Below are 22,881 nucleotides of genomic sequence, written 5' to 3' on the forward strand. Positions count from 1 at the left end.
AGCGTCTCCACCCACACTGCAAAGTGGTCCGGATTCTGCCCTCACCAAACATCGACATAACTCGGACATAAGGCCGCTGAAAGTTACTCTAAAGTGCAAGAGAGCCAGAGATATTTTTCAGTTAGAAACCCACCTTTTCCCCAAGGCACCATGTTTCACACATCTATATTTATTCAAGGTGATCTCTACGCAGTGTCCCAGAGTCTACTTCTCCAAGGAGGCTACTGGGAGCTTCCCCTCCGCCACCGAGTCCTGAATCTCTGCCCTTCATTGAGGGTCTTTCTCCTTTGGTTGTACATAAGTGCGTGTGCTCATTCAGCCGTGCAGTCGCGGGCTTAGGCTGTGTGCACCGAGGTCAGTTGAGGATGGCTGGAGATGGCCAAGGGTTGGATGGCTGGAGATGAGCAAGAGTTGGCTACAGCATCTTCTGTTCCTCAGCCATGGGCAGGAATGTGAGCTTAAACCTTTGTCCATGGCGTGTGAAAAAACACAAGTGGGATTTGGTTTGAGTCCCAGGACACGTATCACAGCAGGATGGTCCTGGTGGCCGCGTCGGTCTCAGACCCAGCAGTCGAGGGCCCTTTGGGTCTGAGCTGGGGCCTGGGGACCAAGCAGTTGTGTGGCGTTTCTTCAGCATGCCCACTCCCTAGGTGGCCTGTACGATGCACGGTGGCCGTGAAGCAGGTATGGCTCCTGTGCTCTCATTAGCTATGCCTGATGTTGGCACTAAAGCGTTTTTTTCAAGACATTTAGCACTGAGGGGAGCTGTTTTGCAGAGATTGTAACAGCTCTCACTCTGTACCGCTGACAGTGTGGGGGGGGAAGATAATTGCCCTTCAACGTGCTGTTCCTGGTCCTCCCTCCCTTTGCTATAAAGACTGTACTATTTATTTATTAGCCTCTTGGTAGGTATAGCTCACGCTGAGTTGTCTCACAGTCCTTACTGCATGACCATAGATGCTGAATACTTGACAGTCAATGCTGACCCTTTCTTGTAGCAAAAGAAACATGGGATGCTTGGGCTGGAAGTGACCTGGAGATAGTCTGCTCAGAACAGGCTCAGCACCAGCTAATCCCTTTCTCATAGCTGGGTGTCTGGCCAACCCTAAAAGCCTCCAGCCATGGGAATTTGAGTGTCTCCTCTGGGAGACATGAGCTACAGGTCCTGCAGGAGAGCCAAGTACTGGTGGACCAAGTGTTATGGGAAGCACGGGGTGAAACCTCTAGGCCTGCATAATGTCAAAGGGTCAGGAAAATGATGGGGATGGCTCTTTCTGGCATTAAAGAAGTGTCCTGGGAGCCTGCCTCAGCAGCCTGCCATGCATGGGGAGCCTGTGAAATGCCCGCTGTGTCTTATAGAAAACCTTTCCTGCAGCAAGGGGATGACCTGTGCTTTCCAGGTGACTTCTACACGGGTGAGCTACAGCAGTCTGATTGTCGGGAGAGCTTGGAGAGCCCCGGCCACTGGCTGGCCTGGCAGTGGTGGCTGGAAGGGAGACGAGGCTTTGGGACAAGCCTGCCGATGCCTCCCTCTACTCCACCTTTGCTTTGTCGCACTTCTCCTCCTCGATGGCCAGGATGCGCTCACGCTCTTTGATCAGCTGCACTCCGCAGTATGTGATGAACCAAATGGACAAGGTGCTCACAGGGAAACCTAGAAGATGGAGGGAGACATGATCATCTTGGTATAGCTGCTTGCCTAACGGGGCTAGCTCGTCTTCAACACTGCTGCCTCTAGGGTAGGTTTGGGAGGTCCCACAAGTTCAAGATGAGGGGTAATGGTTTCAAACTAAAAGAGGGCAGATTTAAATTAGATATTAGGAAGAAATTCTTCACTGTGAAGGGGGTGAGACATTGGCACAGGTTGCCCAGAGAAGCTGTGGCTGCCCCCTCCCTGGCAGTGTTCAAGGCCAGGTTGGATGGGGCTGGGAGCAACCTGGTCTGGTGGAAGGTGTCCCTGCCCATGGCAGGGGAGTTGGAACTAGGTGATCTTTAAGGTCCCTTCCAACCCAAACCATTCTGTGATTCTATGATGGCAAATGACATTTTCCATTGTGGATCCAGCCCTACAGCTTCACTGGGTGAAGAATGAAATTCCCAGGATCATATTTTAGATGAACCGATGCCTGCGCCCACCAAGGCATCATGGACCTTGGCTGATGTGGGAACATACTGGAGTGGCTTTGAACACTGTCTTACCTTCAGAACTCCTGCCCCCCAAGTTCAGACTTGGTGGTTGACTTCCTACCCATTCAACCTGCCCATGTCCATTGTTGTCCAGCACTGTGACCTTCTGGAAGCTTTGTGCCCTGCTGACACTGAGGATCAACCCCAGCCTTGTCCCGTACCTAGCTGGGACACTGTGTGCACCCAAGGGAACACGTGTTTTTGTCACCTAGGTAAGCGACCGAGAGCAGGGAGCTGTCCTTCCACTTAAGAAGGGTCTGATGACATTCGTAACCATGAGTCTGGTATCCACAGCAGAAGGGGGACACAGGCTTTGTACCTGCTAAAACAGGACCTCTGAAATGAATAATGCAACCAGCAAAAGCCAGCTAGCTCAGCGGGCAGGCACTTCTGGCACACTGAGCCCAGAGCGTCACATTATCCATTTCCTACGCCAGCCCTGTCCCAGAGAGGGCTGGAGGACATGGGTTCCCGATGGTTATTTATACCCTGGGCTGCTCAAGAAGGCTTCAAACTAGTGCCACCATCCACCGATCAGAAATGTACAGATAAGACGGTAGCACCAGGATTTCTAGCTGTCACCTTCGGGTTGATGCAGGAGTAACTGCTAAAGCAAAAGGAGATGACATAAGAGACAAGTAAATCCCTTTCTCCAGCAAGGGGACCATGTCGCAGCCAGGGACTCAGCCCACCTTGGTGGGGTGAACGTGACCTTTGCGTGGCTGTGAGGAGTTCAAATCGCAGCGGCAGGCTGTGCCAGGAGCTCCCCTGGAAGGCAGCTCGTCCCCCAGAAAGCTCACACGAGAAGGGTGGGAGCTAAGAAACCACCGCCTGCATATTTTGTGTAAGGATTAAGCACATTGGGAGCAGCCACAGAACAAGCCAACGGGCAGGCCCCTTTGGACCCAAGAGGACTCAAAAGTCCTAGTCCTCAGCTCCCCTGCCACCGTCCCCAAATCAAGACAAGGGTCCCTCAGTGGGGAAGGCTGGTAGCACCTTACCCGTCAGGAGGAGTCTCTTGGTCACCAGCAGTGCAAACTCCAGGCTGTTGAGGGCTAGGATGTTGTAGAGGACGATGGCCCAGAAATTTGCAGCCCCAAAACCTGCCCTAATCCGCCGAGACATGGCTGCTGACATTTTGGCCTGTGGAGCAGAGAGGAGCAGAGAGTGAAGAAAAATGGGGCTGTAAGGAAAGCAGATGCACTAGTTCAACTCCAGCTGGGTTCCCAGAGGGGTAGGCAAAAATTAGAGCAGGCTTTAGTGTGTCTGGGAGGAAGAAACACTAAGACAAGGTAAAAATTCTGCTCTACTGCTGGACTCGGTTGCATTTGGGACTCTGGACCGGTGTTTCAAGGTCCCATGTGTAGGGGAAAGATGTCATACATGGTTTCATGCTATTAATGTCCGAGTACTCCTTTCTTCATCTGCGCTTTGGGTTATCCGTTCCTCAAGGTAGATGAATGCCGTTGTATGCCAGGATTATTATTAGCCCTATGTGCAAATCACTCCCAGCTCCTGGTAGAAATTGTTTCTTAGGATTTTTTTTTTTTTTTAAAAAAAAAAACCTGAAAAGTAGTGACAGCAGCAGAGTGAGATTGTCACTGGCACATAATGCTCAGGAGCAGCTGCTGCGAGCGGAGCGGGGAAGAGGTTTATAGCAATCTTCAAAGAGCACGATGAATCCCCAGGCCACTTAGTGCTGAGAATTGCGGTGCCGCAGGGAAGGAGATTTCACTGCCTGCAAGTGCTGTAATCTGATTAGAAGTTCAACAAGGAGAGCAAATGGGAGGATTGCTCTCCAAAGTTTTTATTCATAAGGGGTCTTTACTGGTTTAGGACCTCCAGACTTGAGATTGAGCAAAACAAATAAGGAAAGCAATCATTTCCAGGATGGAGTTTCCTAAGTTTTGCTTCCCAAAATGTCCCTGAGGCACCTTGGTCCCAAACAGAGACAGGGCACTAAGCTTTGGAGTGGCTGAAAAATAATTCATTCTAATACCTAAACATTTGCTTTTATCAGAAATCAGATCAAAACCACTCAGAATGCCAAGATGCTTTGCAGAACAAGAAGAACAAATGATTTCCGTATGAACAGACCTCAGATTGTGTGTCCATCTGTGCTACTTCAATGCCTCATTGGGGCAGCAGTCCTGGTTCTCTTGGACCTTTGTTTTCCCTTTGAAAGGTCCACACCCAGCTTAAATTTCCCATGAAGGATCATAGGGGCTGGTGGGAACTTGCTCTGGGTGGGTGACACCGTGCATAAAATGAAGGGACACAGAGCACCAGGACTGTTCTTCCCTTGCAGAGCTGAGTAGCTGATCTCAAGGATGCTAAAGGTCCCAGGAGAGAGCTTCAGGTCTCCAGGCAGGAGGCCTGGGCATGGAGCTGCATGGCGTCATCAGGGATGTTGCTCTTCAGCCTCAGCTGAAAATAGATCTGACTTGTATAAACAGGTTTGAGCTCCCTACAGTCATGGACATTTTCCAGCAGCAGAATTTGGCCCCAGACCCATTGATCTTCCCCCATCCACCTGCAGCCCATCTCCTCACCTCCAGTTTGGCAAAGGGCTCCTGCTGGAAGAACTTCTGCACCCAGAGCTCAAAGTTGAGGCCAAAGCAGTTGAAGACAGACCAGATGTAAACGATCTCACAAGGCCCCAGCCACAGGGTGGTGACGGCAAAGGTGGCGATGGTGGCCACGAGCTCCTTCATGATGTTGTCGTGGTTCTCTCCAATGTGATCATACACGTACCTAACAGCCAAAGAAAGTGGTTGATGCCCCCTGTAGTCAAGGAGAACCCTCTGGAGTCCCTTATCCCACACTCGCCCACCACGAGCTCCTCACAGGCAGGTCAGACTAGAGCACCCCAGTGAGAGAGGAAGGATGTTTTGGCTGAACATATTCTAGAAATAAACTGATTTCTGCTACAATCCAGCTGCTCGTGGCTTGTGTTCCTCACAAACCTATGACTCCTTAAGGGCAAAATACCGCACTTTTCTCCTCTTGCAAGTAAAGGTTTGATAAAACGCGGGGATCTGCAGGGCTGCAGGCGCTCTCACACTTGCTGGTGCACAGGATTTCCTCACGGAGCAGCCACCACCTTCGTTACAGGTTTGCTGGTGTGTGCTCATGGCTGAAGAGAGCTGAAGGGCTGAGGGAGATGCAGATGGAGCCCAGATCACCCTTGTTACCCAGGAGTTGGGAGACCTGGACTCAATTCCCCTTTCCTTGTGGTGGAATATGACTCTTCCTCCCTGGAAGGAATGCTAAACCCACCAGACTTAAAGGGATTTCTGGGACAGGGCTCTCTTATTTTCAACTTGGGGGGTGGGGGGGGGGCCTGTTGCACTTCGTAGTGATTAATTCAATGATCTTAGGGATAAACAGACCAAGTATGACTTCATACCAGGGAAAGATTCACCCAGAAGAGAGGACACCTCAGCTTTGGGATGATCAGCATTTAATGCTTCATTGCCATGTGATGAAAGAGAAGACCCTGAACCAGCCTAGAGACAGTTGATTAGACACTTACTTGCATAGCCAGTCGTTAATCCCTCTGTCAAAATGCCTAAAATGCAGATGATAAAAATCTTGTTAAAACACACAGTGTAATGACACCCTTCCACGTAGCAGTCAGCCAGAGAAGGCACCCAGTCCCCTAGGGAGGTACATCTTGAACCCTGCTCGTAGCAGTTCCCCATCCTCCTTCCTTGAACAGGTCCCACTATCGATGTGGTTGTAACCTCTCTCCTTATCTATTGCTTCTTGCCCAAAAATATTTCCTTAGGCTACGGCCAGGTCTAGATTGTAGGTTCAGTGTAGGCTGTTCAACGTAGGTAGTCTCCAACTCATGGGCCAGCTGCTCAGAAGCACAGCCCAGGCCTCCTCCCTCCCCCATGCACGTTTTGTTCAGGTCCAACTTGCTGCCTCTCTTTGTTGGTGCATGTGGGGAACTCACGTTTCTGCGAAGACGTAGAGCATGGTGATGCATTTGGGGGGCTGGGGTGGGTCCAAGTGGTCCAGTCTGGCGATGGTGTTGATGACCCCAAACATGACAGCAGCTTTCACCCAGTCGTACACCAAATTGGAATAGGCCAGGCCAGCTGGAGCAAAAATGAGAGGCAAACAGGTGAAGAACACCACAGAACGTCATGTCCCATGCGATCATGTAGCCTATTGCAACAAACATAACACCAAGAGGACAGTCTAATGCTGTCTTGGACCAGCAAAGCTTTTAAAACTCCGTAGATTTTAAGAAGCTTGAACTGGAGGACAATATCTTCTTGGGGTATTTGGGAGAAAACTGTTTATTGGTCTTGGGAGTCCAAGAAAGTCATACAGACCTCATTTCTTCCAGCACAAGATCATTCCTTCTTTCTAAGGCTCATTAACCTATGATGAACTCATCACAGTTCTCAACTCTGACCTCTGAGGTTTTATTGACACCTCCATCAAAATGCCAGCCCGCCCCAGCTCCTTGTGGCCATGGATGTAATGTTGATGCTACAGCAGAACCAGGGCCAGAACCTCTGTCTTGGAGAGGTGTCCGACACTGGAATACAAACTCTGCAGGAACAAACACTGAAGATTTCAAATTCCTGTGCAAACAGAAGCTCAAATGCCTCTATCTTGGTGGGATTCAGCTCACAGATTAAGGGCCACACAGTGCCTCGATATGAGCAGTGCCTGAGCTCCCACCATGGACCAGGTAGATCTGGTCAATACAGGCAGCAGAGCCTGCAGAGGAGCTCAGCTCCCTCTGGAGTAACACACATGCTTGGTCAATCCACCCAGGTCTCTTAGGACATCCTAAATCAATGCTAGTGCCATCCTAGCTGCATTAGGATTTTCTCCTGGCCTCCAGCTGCCACTCTGGAGAGACATGGGCATCCTCCTTCTTGTCTGCTGTCCGTGTGGATGTCAGATACGCTGTGGCATCTGAGATGCTGCCATCAGACGTGTATTTGGCCAGCTGAAATCCTCCATCCAGCTGCCAGCTGAATGCCAGTGTTGCTACCATGACTCATCCGGGGAGTTTGGCTTCTGGAGGTCCCTAGTCCAGCCCTGCTCAGAGAACAGCCCACTTTAAAGGGAGATTAGGTTGCTCTCTACCTTGTTCATTTGAGCATTGAGTATGTCTATTTTTGGAGAATCCATAACCCCTCTGGGCCTCTGTTCCAGTGTTTGACCACTCTGTGAAAAACATTCCTCACATGCAATGAGGCTTTGCCTTGCTGCTCCTTGTTTGCTGTGTCCCGCTTCTTCCCTTCCAGCCTCCAAGAAGAGCTCACCTTCTCTGTAACCCTCTGTTAGCCAGTTGAAAACAGCAGCTACAACTCCCCTGAGCTGCTCGCTGTGCACCCTATGCCTGGGACCATTTCAGTGGCTCACAAACACCCGTAGTGGGTGGCCACCTGGGAAGGCATCTGAGATAGCAGATGTACCTCTTGCAACAGCATAGGGCTGGTTTTTTTGGAGGTGCTGAGCTACCTTCCAGTCCAAAGGCAATGGGAATGGCTTGATGCTCAGCCTCTTAAACCCGGAGCTAAACAATTTACACTTGGACCCGGGGAGAATGTCAGCCCAACACCATCTGCTTTCTAGGGCTCCAGCTCTGTGTATTGTCCACGGGAAGAAGAGGGGCTTTGCTCAAACCTGCCCAACATAGGCATTGCCAAAGCCTCTCAGTAGGGATGGATGGAGATCTGGATCACCCACCGCTGCCTCGAAGCTGAGTACAGGTGTGAATGTGTCCAAGCACGGCCACTCACCCAAGGACCAGTCCGAGAGGCGGTTCATGAACTTCAGGTCAGAAGGGAGGGTGAGGATGTAGAAGAAGTGGAAGAAGATGTCCACAGCAATGATGGCCCCTACGTGGAGGAGGGCATGGACCCGGATATGCCTCATCTCGTCGTCTTTGCGTCTTAGCTCTTGGGTGCTCACCTGCCGGGATGGCAAACCAGGAAAGGGCTGAGCTAAGAGACAGGATGGACAGTGTGTTCCTCCATCCAGAGGAGCAGTCAAGGTCCAAATGGGGACCGAACACTCTCCTTTAGAAATCACACCATGGACTATGTGGCCCGAATCTCCATTGATTAAGGAAGACCCAAGGGACTAGCTCAGGTGAACCCATCCACAAGGAGCAGGACATGTCCCACCCACAGCATCCCTCCAACACCCCCACCTCAGTGCTGAGCACGGCAGCAACGCGCCTCCTGGAGCACTCTCCTAGCAAAGGCTGTTCCCATCACTGGCGTTTCCAGCAGAGCAGGCACATGGTGTGACACAGCAGTGACAGGTCTGGCTGTACCTAAGGGACCCAAGGTGGGGTGAAGACCGTACTGACCGAGGAGCTGGGGTTTATGCTCTTTCTGCAGGGACATGCTTAGAAAGTCAACTTTGCTTAAGGGCGGCCCCTTGCACAAGTCACCCAGAGGGAGCAAATGCTCGTACTCATCACATCTACAGGGCGCCACAGCCTGTAGGGAAGGGCATCCACATGCCCAGGAGAGGCTGGGAGCAGTGCTGGAATCCCACCTGACAGCTCTGCCAGGGCTGGATGTGTATCTTTGGCCAGGGTCACTTGGGAGGAGAAGGAGGAGGAGAACTGGTGGTCTCTGGAGCTTCTGCTGCAGAGGCCTGCTGTAAATGAGAGGGAGAGCTGCTGGAGGAGCCATCCTGAATCGGTTGGGACCTGATCAATGGGGATTTTGTCTCTGCTGTGTCTTGTACAAACAGGGGCCGGGCTTTGCCTCCAGGAGTTGTCATGTCTCTGGCCGTTGTAATATAAAAAATCATCAGAGCGAGCTTTCAGGATTACACCGGGCAGACTGATGTCCTCACTTCCCCGCATCGCTGTAAAAATTGCTGCTCTATTCAAAATCCTCTTATGTTTATTACTTTCCCTTTATTCCCTGCAAGAGGTGGGAGCTCTCCCGACATAATCCGCAGGCTGCCGCACCAGCCCCATCGTCAAATCCAGATGATTCCTGAGAATTAAAGCCTTTGCCAGATTTTTGTGTGTGTGTGTGTGTCTGTTATATGCCAAGTGCTTTAAGGACACAAAGAGGCTGCTGGACTCTAAGCTGGAGGAGAAGCTGAGGGAGGACAGACTCTGGCATGGAGATGTGTGGGAGGACACGGAGCTCCCCTTTCATAGAATCATGGATCATTTAGGTTAGAAAAGATATTTAAGATCATCGAGTCCAACTGTTAACCTAGTACTGCTGAGTCGACCACTAAACCATGTCCCTAAGTGAAATACCTCCAGGGATGGTGACTCAACCACTGCTCTGGGTAGTGACAACCTTTTCTGTGAAGAAATTTTTCCTAATGTCCAATCTAAACCTCCCCTGGTGCCACCTGAGGCTGTTTCCTCTTGTCCTCATGTCTGCGTGTGGTGGCAGCACTCTGCCACCATCCCCGTGGGATCAGGGAGGTGTCCCCCACACTTCCAGCCCTACAGAAGTGAAATTATTCCCTTGATCCTAGTAAGGAAGATGCTTTTCAGCTCAAATGGGGCTGAGCAAGCCCTGGTACAGATGAGTTCCCATCACACAAGGTCTCCACCAGGATGCAGCACCAGTAGGAGCCCAAAAGACACAGATCTGCCCCCTAACTGGGTCAGACTCCATCTACCTGCCCCTGTAATTGCTGTTGGGCAATTAGGAATTCACCCCTAAAATTAGCTGCGGCTCCAGCAGTGCAGGGGGGCATCTAACCAGGAGATGGCAGTGGTGGCCAGGCCAAGACAGGACCCTTAGCTGGGGCATGGCAAAGGGGTTGTGGAGTTAATCCTTGTCCCTTTGGGGTGAGCGTTTTAAGCAGCAGAGGCGGGAATTGCTCATTAAGTGGCTAGAGACATCCAGGTTTGGGGCTGTGCAAAGGAGCCCAAAATAAAACCCCCTCCAGATCAAGCCATGTAGAAGCGGTGGGAGTTCAGGTCTTGGGGACAGGAGGAGTTCAGGTCTTGGGGACAGGAGGAGTTTAATGCCCTGATTTACAGATAACTGGCTGCAGCGTTAGGAGAAGCCAGGGCTGCACATTTCATAGGAACGACTGATGGAAACTGGGGAAGGAAGAGGAATATGGGATGAGGACAGCACCCCAGCGCACTGTAAACCCTCCAGAGGGGCTTGGACAGTGGGACTGCTGGAGCCACGCTCAGCTGGACTTCAGCCTGACAGATAAGACATGACTGGAGAGATGAAGCCTTAGGATGAAGCGTTTCTTCCAGCAGGTTGGGGAGAAAAGCCCATCAGTGGCCTGGCCATCCCTAGCACTCGTCTGCTGAGAATGGGCTGCCAGTAGACTCAGTGCACCACCAGCATCCCTTGTGGGGGACACCAGCGCTGACCTTATGATCTCTAGAGTCAAATGGGTCACCAGGGTATTTCATGAAGAGCAGAGGAAGCCCCTGGTTGCTGAAAGACAGCCTGGCACCCAATCTTACTTATTTCTAGAGAAATAACTTCAGATGAAGACACAGACCATGCCTGGAAATTCATGCTTGTTGGGTGAACCAGCAGGATGGAAATGTGAGGCTGACCTTGCTGTCACACCCACCAGCATGCAGAGGTCCCACAGATGGGCACCACACGTCTGGCTCTCACCGTGGCCTCCCGGTACCGCGCAGTGGGGCAGCATGGAGCTGCTGGGGTGACAGCGCATGGAAACTGAGGCACCGAGCAGTGCAGGTGCCCAGCGAGCAAGGACATGAGCTGAACCCTCCCCTCCTCATCCCAGTGTGATGCTTTCACCACAGCAACGTCTTCCCCTCTGAACAGATCAGCGGCCCAAAACCCAAAAAAGAAGGTTGATGCCCCTCCACACAAAAATCACAGCATCATGGCACAGACTAGGTGACCACAAGAAGCTCTACAACCATTTGCACCTTCACTGTGGCAAAAGATGGGGTTTTGCAGGCATTAAACCCAAGCAAATACACGCAGGGAGATGTCCTCATCCAGCCCTGCCTCAGGAGCACTCACCTGGGCATGGAACTGGTCAAACGTCATGACGGGCCCGAAGAAGAAGAATGGGAGGTAGAAGTTGTACTTGAGGAGGTCGAAGATGGAGTAGATGCCCTCTTTCCTCTCAGAGCTCTCAAGTGCAAAGCTCATGCAGCGCATGATGGTGAAGCCGCTTCCTCCGTAGAAGAGGACATCTTGAAGATCAAAAGCTCCAGTTACAAATCCGCTCTGGATGAGAAACAAATAGTTACCACCAGGAACGCGGTGTTGCTTCTGTGCTCCCTTGCTTTGTGGAGGACATCACTCCTGGGGCAGCTGGCAAAGCCTCTAATTACCCTCTGACACCAAGTGTCCCTGGAGCTCATAAGCCTTGCTGTTGGAAAAAGAAAAAAACTGGGGCTCGATTTCCCAGCTGGCTCCTGCATCCCGGAGGAGATGGGAAGTGGTGGATCCTCTTGGCCACGTCTTCACCAAGCAGCTGTGGGCCACGTAGGCTTTGGTCTGGGGTGGGAATGTCCCCCTCCCCAGGGAGTGAAGAAAAGCCAGCAGAAGCCTGATGGAGAGGGGAGGGGAACGCATATCAGGAGGTAAGCAGCAGGCAGGGAGAGGCAGCACTGTCCTTCAGAGGGACTGAATAGCTTTATAAGGTCCTTCCTGGGCTTCTCTCCACCCACCAGTGAAAGTCTTAACTGGGCAGAGAGCTAAGAGATAGGTATGGGCATCACTGAACCCATCCCAGCACCATGTTACGGATGGGGAAGCTGAGGCACGGGACAGGAACACACCTTGCCTGTCTGACAAGCTGTTGCCTAAGCAACAAGGAGGATTCAGGTGTCCTGAGCTTTGGCCCAGCATGAAGCCACCAAAACATGACATAGTCCCCGTGTGATTATTCCCAAGCAGCACAAAGTCCCCTCCTTCGGAAACCCTGTGGGAGATCTGAAGTAGCCAGAAGAAGTGCCTGGGGTTTGCGGGTGCCACAGGAACCCTCCTTGGAGATAAACCCAAGGAGATGGACACAAGTGGGCTGGAAATGAGGCAGAGATGGCCCGAGACAGCCCCTACCTGCCACGAGCTGAATGGCTCCACCTTGAAGGAGGCGAGACAGCAGAGCCCGGCCACGTAGCAGAGCCACTTCTGCTTGGCCAGCGCGACGGAGTAGAGGACAAGGCAGTGGGAGAGGATGATCATCAGGTAGACGAGCCCCATGCTGCCCAGCACGGCCGAGACCCCGTAGAGCATGTACACCACAGCCCGGTGCTGTGAGGAGAGAGCGGTCCCGACCCGTGGTCAGCGTGGTGAAAACCCCGACCCTGCTCCCGCCCATCCCAGAACATCCTTCAACCCCCCCTCCGCAGGTCCCAGGTCACCCTTGGTGCTTTCAGATCCATCCCACCACATCCCCGGCTCACCTGCGGCACCGTCATGGAGCAGATCTTGCCGAAGAGGACGTGTCCCGAGAGGGCGAAGATGATGACGTTCCTGAACGAGGTGAACCACATCACCCACTCGAAATCGGCCACGTCCTGCGGGAGCAGCACCGGGTGCCTTACTGCCCCCAGCCCTCGCACCCCTGCCCCAACACCCGTCTGGAGGGGAAACCAGACCATTTCCAAAGCCTTTTCTTCCCGTTTTCCACCCAAGGGCTCCCGAGCACCCCAGCTTGGTCATAAAACCCCAGGAGAGATGCGCAGAGGTTGCTCGTCTCAGTGCGCACAAAGCAGAGCATCCACGGTGCTGCTCAGGATATTCTCCTGACTGGTTCTTTAGGGAGAAAAATAGGAGTCACGTGGACTTTGCAAAAAATACGTCAGCAGCAGAAAAACCAGCTCTGCTTCTCCAGCGGTCAGCACCGACCGTGTCACCGGTAACTAGAAAAGACCGAGTCCTTCCTCCGCTTACCATCTTCCTGCCGAAGTAGTGCCAGCCCGGCTTTATGCCGTCCCGAAAAGCTTTTCTGTTCATGCTGTCTGCAAAAGAACCAGAGTTATGGGGAAAGAAACAGCTCTGGGAAACGGGGCCTGGGTTTTGGCAAAGCAGGGAGCCTTCCTCACCGCGATGATGAGCCGTCAGGGCTCAAACAACCCATCCCCAAAGCGCCTAATTCCCGTAGATAACCACAGGAGTCAGGAACCTCGATTTCTGGAAGAATTTCCAGCAAAGCCTTTTCGCAGTGCCCATCCCAGGGACCCTCAGCTGATCCCATGAAATTTTCTGGGGTTTTTGGGCTTCCAGATGAAGCATTGGGGAAGCAGCCCTGTGTAGGCAGGGTGGTTGCCTGGAGAGCTGTGACGTGCCACAGTCTCTTGCCCTGAGCCACAGAAATGGGGACAAGGGGGCAACTGGGCAAAAAGGCCAAAAACTCTCCTGGAGCCTTGCAAAGGATTCCCAAGTCGTTCTCTGCCAAAATTAAATCCGGGGATCTGCTGTTGGTATCGACAGCTGTAAAAGCAGCCGCCTGACATCCATCCTCCCTCCCAGGGCCCCCTCCAGGGGGGGGATGAGGTGGGGAGCGTTACCTCTGGAAGCTTCAAAGATCCCGCTGCCGCTGTACACCACAGCGCACGTCACGGTGAGAGCATAAAACCCCAGTTCATAGCTGGGGAGCATCGTTTTAACCCCCATGGTGGCAGGTCAGCGCCCCAGCTGGTGCAGGGGATCCAGACCTGGGAAAGAGAAGGAGGAGAGGAAAGTAAACCAGAGGTGGGAGCTCACCTGCCCCTCCAACACCCTAAATTGCTGCTGGTCCTCAGCAGCTCTGCTTTGTGGGCTTCCTTGAAGGCCGGGAGCTGAAGAGATGGAGAAGACGGTAACACCTGGGACACAGCTCAGGTGTGAGGAAAGAGGTTGCTGCTGAACCCTGCTGCAAAACCCACCCAGGAGCCAGGATCTGGGGGCAGCTCAAGCAGGAGATCCTGATAAAAAGGCTCTTCCCAGCAAGTTGCATCCGTCCCAATGTTCAGAGATGCTCCGGGATGCCAGCTCCCCAGGATGGGGTTCCTCCAGCGTGCCTCTGATGTCCCCTCTTAATTGGATCCTTGGAAGGGCTCCGGGATAGAGCACAAAGATGCCCGTGCTGGAGGGGATGGGATGGGATGGGATGCCCCTATTCCCCTGCCGTGGGCTGCTGCTCGCCTTCTCCTGGGATTTTGCCCAACCTTGAGCTCTTGAGGGGGCTCCTAAAGCACCGTGGTCCCAAAGTGCTCCCACCCCCGAGCCTTAGGGCGGGCGAGCCCCCCCCCCGCCCGGCATCAGCGGAGCTCGGAGGATGCCGACGCTCAGCCCCGCAATTAGCCCTGGGCTAATGACTCCCGTTAAGGCTAATTAACGCCGGCGCGACGTGCCTTTCAGCCCGCCCCGAGCTCTGCAGCCTGTCCGGCAGCTGCTAAAAACGCAATTCGGGGTTGGAGCAGGGTGTGCGGGGGGGGGGGGGTGGGGGGGCAGAGCATCCTCCTCCGGCACCGCCACCCACTCGTGAGCATCCCCCGCGGGTGGGAGGGGGGACCCTGCGAGCGGCGCGGGGCGCTTCGAAGGGATTAAAGAGCGAAACTCTTGCTTTTAGGCAGCAGAAAAAGGCGAGCCGGTCACCCTCTGCTTTCCCATCCGCATCGCAAAGCTTTTAATTTTTTTTTCTAATTTAAATTATTTTTTAATTTTTTCTTTTTTGTTGTTGAGATTTTTAAAGGGGGGCGGGTGTCGCTGGTAGGGATGCGGGGTGACCCCATTTTATCCCTAGCACTAGGAAAAAAAAACGCTTTTCCCTGTGGGAAGGGCCAGCCCTGGGCTGGACTCAGCCCCCGGGAGGTGGGGGGGGTGGGGGTCGCCCTGCGGCCGCTTCCCTCCCCCCCCCCCTCCGTGCGGGGCCGCTGCGGGCGGGCGCGCTGCCACCTCCCTGCGGTCCCCCTGCGGCGGGAGGGCACCCACGGAGGTGGCTTTCAAGAGGTGTTTCTTTTTGTTCTCCCTCCTTTCCACGCTTTTCAAGGCTTTTTTTTTTTTTTTCCTTTTTTTTTTTGTGGGGAGGGGGCATCCCGCAAATGGGGCGTGTGTGGGGGGGGGTGTTTAATGGTCCGCGGTCGCCTGCGGTGGGCGAGGGGTGCTGGCAGGGGGGACCCTTCGGACAATTTTAACTCCTGATCGCTCCGGGGTTGCAGTGTCAGGTGCAGGGGAGGGGTTCCCCAGCGCAGCCCCCCCCCAAAAAGCTCTGAGCAGCCGCGGGGCAGCACCATCCTCATCCTCACCCCCCACTCCCCAGTCCCCTCCACCGCCCCCGGCCAGGCGCTGGGAGCGGGCAGAGGTGACCAAAACCCCCTGGAACTGCGGGAACAGCGTGTCCCCAACCCCAGTGTGACCCCCACACCCCACACCCCCCCCCCCCAGCTACTGACCTTGAGCCCCGGGGCCGCGGGTGGAGGTGGGCGAGGGTGCGGGGATCCAGCGTCCGGCACAGCGATGGGGGGGCTGGGGGGGGGAGGGGGGGGGGGGAGCGGCGGGGACCGATGGAGGATTTGGGGGGGGCTGTTTGTCCTACAGCATCCCTCAGCCTGGCTTTGGGGGGCCGGGGTGCGGGGTGGGGGGGGAAGGCTGAAGGAGGGGTGCCGTCCCCCTCGCTTTGCCCCTGGAGGAAGTTTGGCCGGGAGTGGAGCGGAGCAGGCGGGAGGTATTTTTATTTTAGAGCAGCACTGCAGAGGGGGGCTGGTTCAGGAGCTGTCTGTCACGGCAGCTGCTTGGAGAAGACCTGTGCTGGCTGCCAAAGCTCACCCCGGGCCAGGGAGCACGGCCCAGGGCTGGCCACAGGAGCCCCGGGCCACGGTAGCCCCTCCACGAAGGGACAAGCTCCCTCCCAAGGGGTGTCTCTCGGTGTCACCACTTTGAGCCTGGCAAAGGAGCAGGTAGCCCCCCCGTCGCTGTGAGCAAGAGGGGAGGCAGCTATCACCTCGTGGGGTTGGGGAAACTGAGGCACGAAGCCAGGAGGTGCAATTCCTCCCCTGGTTCGGGCAGTGTTTAAATCGGCGCGGGGCTGGGAGGTCGCAACATCTCTGCAAACCATCTCGGGGGTCGTCTTCTTGCATCCACAACCAAACCAGGGGTTAGGAAGGGGCTGGAATGGGTTGTGCCCTCTGTTATTTCAGGATGGACAAACGCAAGTCGGCCAAGAACGAGTCAACCCAGCGTCAGGTCCGTCCCCGTGTCCTGCACGAAGCTCTTTCTACCAAACCCCTACGAGATTTGGGGCGAGCTCACGCTGGGGCTGATGTCCCTGAGTATCTCCTGGGCTGTCTGTGGGGTTGGGGGAGAGAAACAAGACAGATGACCCTGGATTTTAGAAACATTTCCATGGGTTGTCTGCTTTGGGGTGAGAGAAGTCGCGTTTTGGGGCTCCAGGGGGAGGATCTCCAGAATGGGAGCCCCTTGGGCCAGCCCAGCTTTGCTGGCGCGTTGCCCACCAACGAAAAGGCTACCAGCGTTTTTCACTCGATGTGCAGAGAGAGAAGCTCTCCGTAGAAAGCCTCGGTGATGGCTGTACGGCCACCACCTTCAGCACCTAACGAGCCACTTTAATTTGCAGCAGCCGGGGCAGGATTTGGCTGCCTGCCCCTCGGATGCCCCGGAGCTCCAGCCTTCCTCCTCCTGCCGCAGCTCCGTCCCTACCCAGGGACTTTGGCTCTTCAGACCTCGGCCTAATTGACTGTGTGCTTCGAGGCGGAGTAATTAAGAGGTTGGTGCAGATAAGCGCAGCGAGACACGACTGTGCCCTTGTGGAGGGCAGGGGATTATGGCCACAGGCCAAGGAGCCTCGGCAGGAGGGAAAATCGTGTCCGTCCCCCCCACCAGCGGGTGCAGACGGACGGACGTCGGCTCGCCGCGATGGAAGGCAACGAGCAAAGGGGCACCGAGGGACCGACAGGTCCCCGTCACCTTCCCTGCCTCCCAAACCCACTCACCACCCACGCAGAAACCAAAACCAGCCCCGAAATCCTTCTCGCCGAGTGCTGGAAGCACAATGGGCCCCGTTGTGTAGCCACGGGGCTGAAGGCGGTGGGGATCTCGTTTTTGGGGACACGCGGGACGCCAAGGGGGGCTCCAGGGAGCGGGTCCTGCAGGGCAGGAGGATCACGGCCCCATCGTGCTGCTCCTGCTGGGCACTGGTATCCAGAGAGTTATGGGCTGATGCTGAATTTTTCTTTTCCATTTTTCCTTTTAATCCTGAGTAATTTGTTATCTTGCTGGATTGAAAGTGCAACGTAGGTGGAGGGCTGGGCGGCGGTTTTTCATGAGGCTCTGGGAACTGCGGTGATAAAAATCATTTAGCTTTAATTTATAGATATTATAAAAAAAATTAGAATAACCCCCCCCCCCGCTCTTCATTTCTAATATAAGAAGATTTATTTTTAATGTGACCAGCGCGCCTTCCGCTGCACAGGGGACGCCTCCGTGTTTTATTGCCCCCGTGCCGCTGCTTTACGACGAAGGGCTGTTTATGGCTGCGAGCTGGTTTTAAAGGTAGTTGTTGTTTTTTTTTTTTTCCCCAAACCTTTGGTGGGTTGCTGGAAGTTGTGGCAGAGGAGCTGAGGCCAGGCCCCTCTTTGGTGTCTGAGAAAGGGAGCAGGGAAGGTGGCGGGGTTCGAGGAAAGGCGCTTGGCTCCGTCCCAGCAAGGCACGGCACGCCTTGGCGATGGGGACGCCAAAGGAGCCTCCTGCTGGCTGCTTGCTCCTGCCCTGGGCTGCTGGAGCTGGGAGGAACTGGAAGGCGAGAGGGTTATAATAACCCACACGGGGTGTTTTGTGCTGCCTTAGGTTGCCCCATCGGGTTCCCCATGTTGGGAACACGCCAACCCCACCAGGACCTCGGCAGGCCCCTCCCTGCTAGCAGGGCAGCTCAGGAGAGGTGGATGTGTGCCCCATCCATCCATCCATCCATCCATGATCACCCCCAGAAGGGCTCTGCCTGTCCCCCATGGCACACACCAACCCCATCAAACATCCCAGGACCTCCTTCCACCACCCTGGAGGAAAAAAAAAAAACCTCTGAAGAAGGCTCCCACCACCTGGCGGGGACAACCCAGCTGCCAACTGCCTTCAGCTCCTCTCCTCGCGATCCCCTCCCGCTCTCGAAAGCAAAAATGCCCCAATTAGGTCAACGCCACCGCGGGAGGACCCCGCTCCTCCTCTCGCTGTGCCCCGCAGAGAACTATTCTGGCTCATGAGCTGCTCCAAAGCCCAGGACGTCACCCCCTGCCTGCGGATGGGTTTCGGAGCTGTAAGGGGAGACGCGTGGGGATCGAGGTGGCATTTGTCGAGCGAGGCCGCCCTGTCCCGCGGGGGCTCGGAGGGGAGAGGATGAAGGGAGAAACCCAACACTCCTCTGGGCTCAGTCGTGGCTTAATTTAGAGCACGGGGGGGGGGGGAGGCGCTCTCGCTGGGGTGTTTTTCCATTTAAAGCCGAACCTCGTCGCTTTTGTCAAGCACGGGGCGAGGGCCCTGCGGCTTGCAGGGCAGAAGCAGCTGCTGGGCTGCGGCTGCCGGAGGGGTTGGCAAAGCAATTTCCAAGCGAGTTGCCCTTTGCCACCAGCTTTTCCCCCCGTTTCGGCCTGCAATCTGTCTCCTCCTCGCACCTCCGTCGCGCTTTGGAGCCTCGGGGAGGGCGCGAGCCACCCGCAGCCCCAATCTACTGATACGGGAAAGCAGAAAATATCTGAAAATAGTCTTTTTGAAATACGTGATACGCTTTAGTCTCTGCAATGTTAGCTCACTAGCCTTGTCTTTGGTAAACAAGAGTGTAACCCCCTGCCCCTTGGCAGGGCTTCAGTAGGGTCTTGATCCCTCCAAGGCCTGCTTCATTGTGCTCCAGTAGGGTCTTGATCCCTCCAAGGCCGGCTTCAGTGTTTTAGGTGAGATGGGGACGGGGGAGGAATTGTCTTTGTGCCACAGACCGTGACCACGGAGGGGGATGTCGCCTTGAGCTGCAGTCGCGGGGGGAGACCCTGCCCAGCTGCCCCTGAACCGCCCACTCTGGAGGATGGGTTCAATGGGACAATCGTGATGAAGACCATCGAGGAACTCTTACTCCCTCCCCGAGACCACCAAAAGACCCCCGAAGGGGAAGACTGCGCCTGCGCGAGGGGGAAGAGATCTAATTGACATCCGAAGCGGGACAGAGTGATAAATATGGAAATACGTCAGTTTTGTTGCTTTAAATAGGAGGCAACGCCCGCGGCTCGGGGTGCAGCATCCTTAGGGCACCGGACCCTCGCTGCACCCAGCGCTGCAGGGCTGTAATAACCAGACCTGCTCCACAATCCACTGGGATGGCGGAATTCTTGCGCAGATCACTACGGCTCCAAACGGGAGCCGTTACGGTGGGATGGGCTGTGACCTGCTGGCTGGTCCTGGGCCACTCGGCCAAGCGGAGCCCAGGGCAGGGAGAGCTCGCCCGTGGCGGCACCGTCTATATTTAACCGCACTAATGCAACTTAATTCACGGCCCGGCCCGCCTGGAAAGCCGCGCTCCTGCCGCGCCGGCTCTTCGCAAGGAAAACGATGACGATTCATCAAAGGTCGTTTATTCCCCGCGGGTCAGCTGTAGTTTTTAAAAATGGGATGCATCCGTCAGGCACTTTATGGCTGCTTTGTGGAAGGGCTCTGCCCAGCTCCAGGGCAGGAGACAACCTTTGGCTCAGCCCAAGTGTTGGGAGGACTCATATTCGGACCGTACATTAGCTAAAACCCGTCCAATTCCACACAAGGAGTGTCCGTAGCCTCAAATACTTGCAGCAAAATTCACCTGATGCTGTTCCTCACAGCTTAACTGCAGCCACCAGGCTGTGCCAGCGGTGCCGAGCGTTGTCACCACTAACCTGTCGCCACCAGTAGCTGCAATGAGAGGCTGGAAAAACTCAGAGCTTATCAAAACGTGGCCTGGGATGTGACTTTACAGCGGATGAAGGCTGTCCCAGTGAGGAAGCGCTGGGGGCTCACGCCGCTTTTATCTAGCAGAGGAAGGCGTAACGATGACTGGCTGCAAACTGCAGCCAGAGAAATTCAAGTGAGAAAGCAAAGCACGGGATTTTTTTTTCCACAAGGACAAACTTCCAAGGAAAACAGGGGGTTGTGGAGGTTTCAGACCAAGCCCAGTTACATCCCTGAAAGAAATGGTGTAGCTCAAACAGCACAAGCGTGCTGGAGAGATTCAGCTGGCTGAGGACCAGTGGTATGCGTTTGTGCAGGCAGGGAGAAAAGTATTTTCACTGATTTTCTTCTCTGAGTGATGGGCTGGGGGACGTGGGGCTGCTGCAGCCAGCTGAACTGGGGCTGCCGCTTCCAAAATCTGTCAGGGTTTCTTAACATTCAGCAACCAAACGACACGCGCTGCAAGAAAATCGGTCTCATACCTCGGAAACGGGGAAGCAGTTGCTGCAAGAGTCAGCATTCGAATTCAGCATGTGGAGGAGGGTCACTCTGTGGAAGCGCAGAGGGAATTTATTTCAAAACTAAGGTGAAAACTGAGAAGACCTGGACAATCTGGGCCGTGTTCAGACCCCTCCACTGCTCTGTGACGGGAGAGAGGTTGCACATTCCCATGAGAAGCAGTTACTTACAGGCACGGGCTCTCCAAATGAACTGTTTTACAGTGCCTTTAGTTCCTTCTTTGTCCAGGCGTGTGGCGGTGCTGTGTGTTTGTGCAGAAAAAAAAAATAGAGAAAACGCTTCTGTGCGACCCCAGACAAGCGTATGTTTAAAGAAATGAGGGTTGCAGCACTTGAGAAGAGGTTTGCACCGTGTGCTAGCGAGCCATATGCTAACACCTAGCACTCCCAGGTCCTTATCTGCCTTTCCTGCCTTGATTCACAGCCACCCCAGGAAGAATTTTGCTGGGGAGTGGCAGGAACTTCACTGCTTCGTCACAGAACAGGAGGCAAACGCTGGGCATGCATTAGAAAGGACAGAGAGGCAGATTGCCTCTCCAGCTCTCCTGTGAAAACATTATTGATTCACACCGCTGCGCAGGCGAAACCAGAATCTCCAGCTCCAAGCTACCAGCCTGAATTTAGCAGGCACGGCATAGCAAAAGCTCCCCACCTCTGCCACAGCTCAGGCAGCTTTTCGACTCGCGAATGCAGGTCCTTCAAATACCTGATTTCTTTGGTCTGCTCGCCCTAGCCCACGCTACGTGATCATCGGGACGGAGCTGAACAGAGACGAGCCGCAGCTCACCTGAGTGAGACTCTGTCGGTCTCTCGCTCGAGGATTTACGATTCCTCGAGGTCACCGGGAGGACTGCAGGTTCAAGATGCCTTTTCCTGGGATGCTACCGGCAGGGTGAGCCGGAGGAATAGGGCAATGGACCCTTTTGGTCCCGGGAGAAACACCTGGTGGCTTTGCTGAGCTCCAGGCCAGCGCTGGGGGAGCAGAGCAGGGCTGTTAAGCACAGGGAGGGTTAACCCGCAGGTGCTGAGTTTATCCTCGGCTCCGTGACCTCCTCCATCAGATTCCATGAACTGTTTGAAGAGAGACTTAAGCAGGGAAAAAAGCCAGGGACGACACCACCCTCACCGCATCTGGAGCGACTCCTGCTCTCTTTTTCCACCCTGCCTTGGTGGAGTCAGGACGCAGTCGCCGTTCTGGGGAAGGGAGCAGCTGGGGTTAAAGTCTGACCCACCCCACGCTCACAAAAAGAGGCTGACAGAGCAAAGCAGGAAAAGAAAAGCTTTCAAGCCGTTCCACCGAGGAACAAAGCAGCACTCTACCAAAACGACCAGCTCTCCATTTGCTTGTAATCCCCAAGGCTAGCCCTCCGCTGGCAGGCTGCATGTTAACGCCTCATTAGCTTGCTCTTGGTGTTCTCACCGTGCTGCAAGAGAAAAGGACGGAGAGGCAAGGGCTTCCAGCACCTCCAAAAGTCCCTCCGCTACTGCGTGGAGGACCTGCCTGCGTTCTGTTAGCGGTTCTTCCTAGCGAGAACAAGACCTGCCTGACGGATGAATGCAAAAATAGGGAGTTCATAACCCGGATGGCAAGTTGTCGTACGGAAGGAGCTGGATTTAAGGGAGGTCTGACTGATGGCAGAGGTAATCTGCACAGGTTTCAGTGGAAACTCCACTGAGTTTCAGAAAACTCTGCTGCCAGTACGGTCAAGCAAAGAAGCAGGTTGGAATGGTGAGTGGAGGCCCCCCCGAAGTTCCCTTGTGGTATTCACAGGCCAGGCTAACCCACTCCCTCGGCACTTAAGCCCTGCAGAGAGCTGAGACAGGCAGGTGTCAGCGTGCTGATAAAAACCAGCATTCAGTTTGCTCCTGGCCTGACTTTGGAAGGGAGCTGGCATAACTTTGGTTTAGCGAATGCCTTTAGGCGCTGATAAAGGCAGCAGCATATTCAATATTGAGCCCTCTCGAGGGAAATTCTGTTGAAACTACGCGGGGGGAGTCTTGCCCCCACCCCCCCCCCCAAAAATCACACTGCGGAATTGCAGCTTCCGAAACCTGCGGCATGTGCAGCCTGGGAGCCAGCTGCTCGCTGGCTCTTAACAGGCAAAGCTTGCTGACACACAGAACCTTCCCTCTTTCTGTGTTTCCTCTCCATTTCTCATCCTCGCCTGCGGACGCTAAAGAAATGACACGATCCGAGGCTGCAAAACTACACTGCCACTGCATTTCAAACCACGGGCACGATGCCGGAGCTCTCTGTCCCTGCTTTGCAGCCCAAAGGACTCTGAATCTCTTGT

At 54.5% G+C, this 22,881-nt stretch overlaps 1 protein-coding gene across 1 annotated transcript; it reads right to left on the minus strand.

Annotated features, from left to right (window-relative positions):
* Window positions 1–1,532: 1,532 nt before the first annotated feature.
* Window positions 1,533–13,787, minus strand: HHATL (hedgehog acyltransferase like). The gene is made up of 11 exons (XM_086466917.1): window positions 13,682–13,787; window positions 13,065–13,132; window positions 12,575–12,688; window positions 12,228–12,422; window positions 11,181–11,390; window positions 7,962–8,133; window positions 6,149–6,293; window positions 5,723–5,758; window positions 4,740–4,941; window positions 3,189–3,330; window positions 1,533–1,654 (listed from the first exon to the last, which is right to left on the minus strand). Exons 1-11 carry the CDS (start codon window positions 13,785–13,787, stop codon window positions 1,533–1,535), a joined length of 1,512 nt encoding a protein of 503 aa, XP_086323043.1.
* Window positions 13,788–22,881: the final 9,094 nt, after the last annotated feature.

Source organism: Leptosomus discolor, chromosome 6, assembly GCF_034619465.1.
Source record: "Leptosomus discolor isolate bLepDis1 chromosome 6, bLepDis1.hap2, whole genome shotgun sequence".
NCBI classification, from domain to species: Eukaryota; Metazoa; Chordata; class Aves; order Leptosomiformes; family Leptosomidae; genus Leptosomus; species Leptosomus discolor.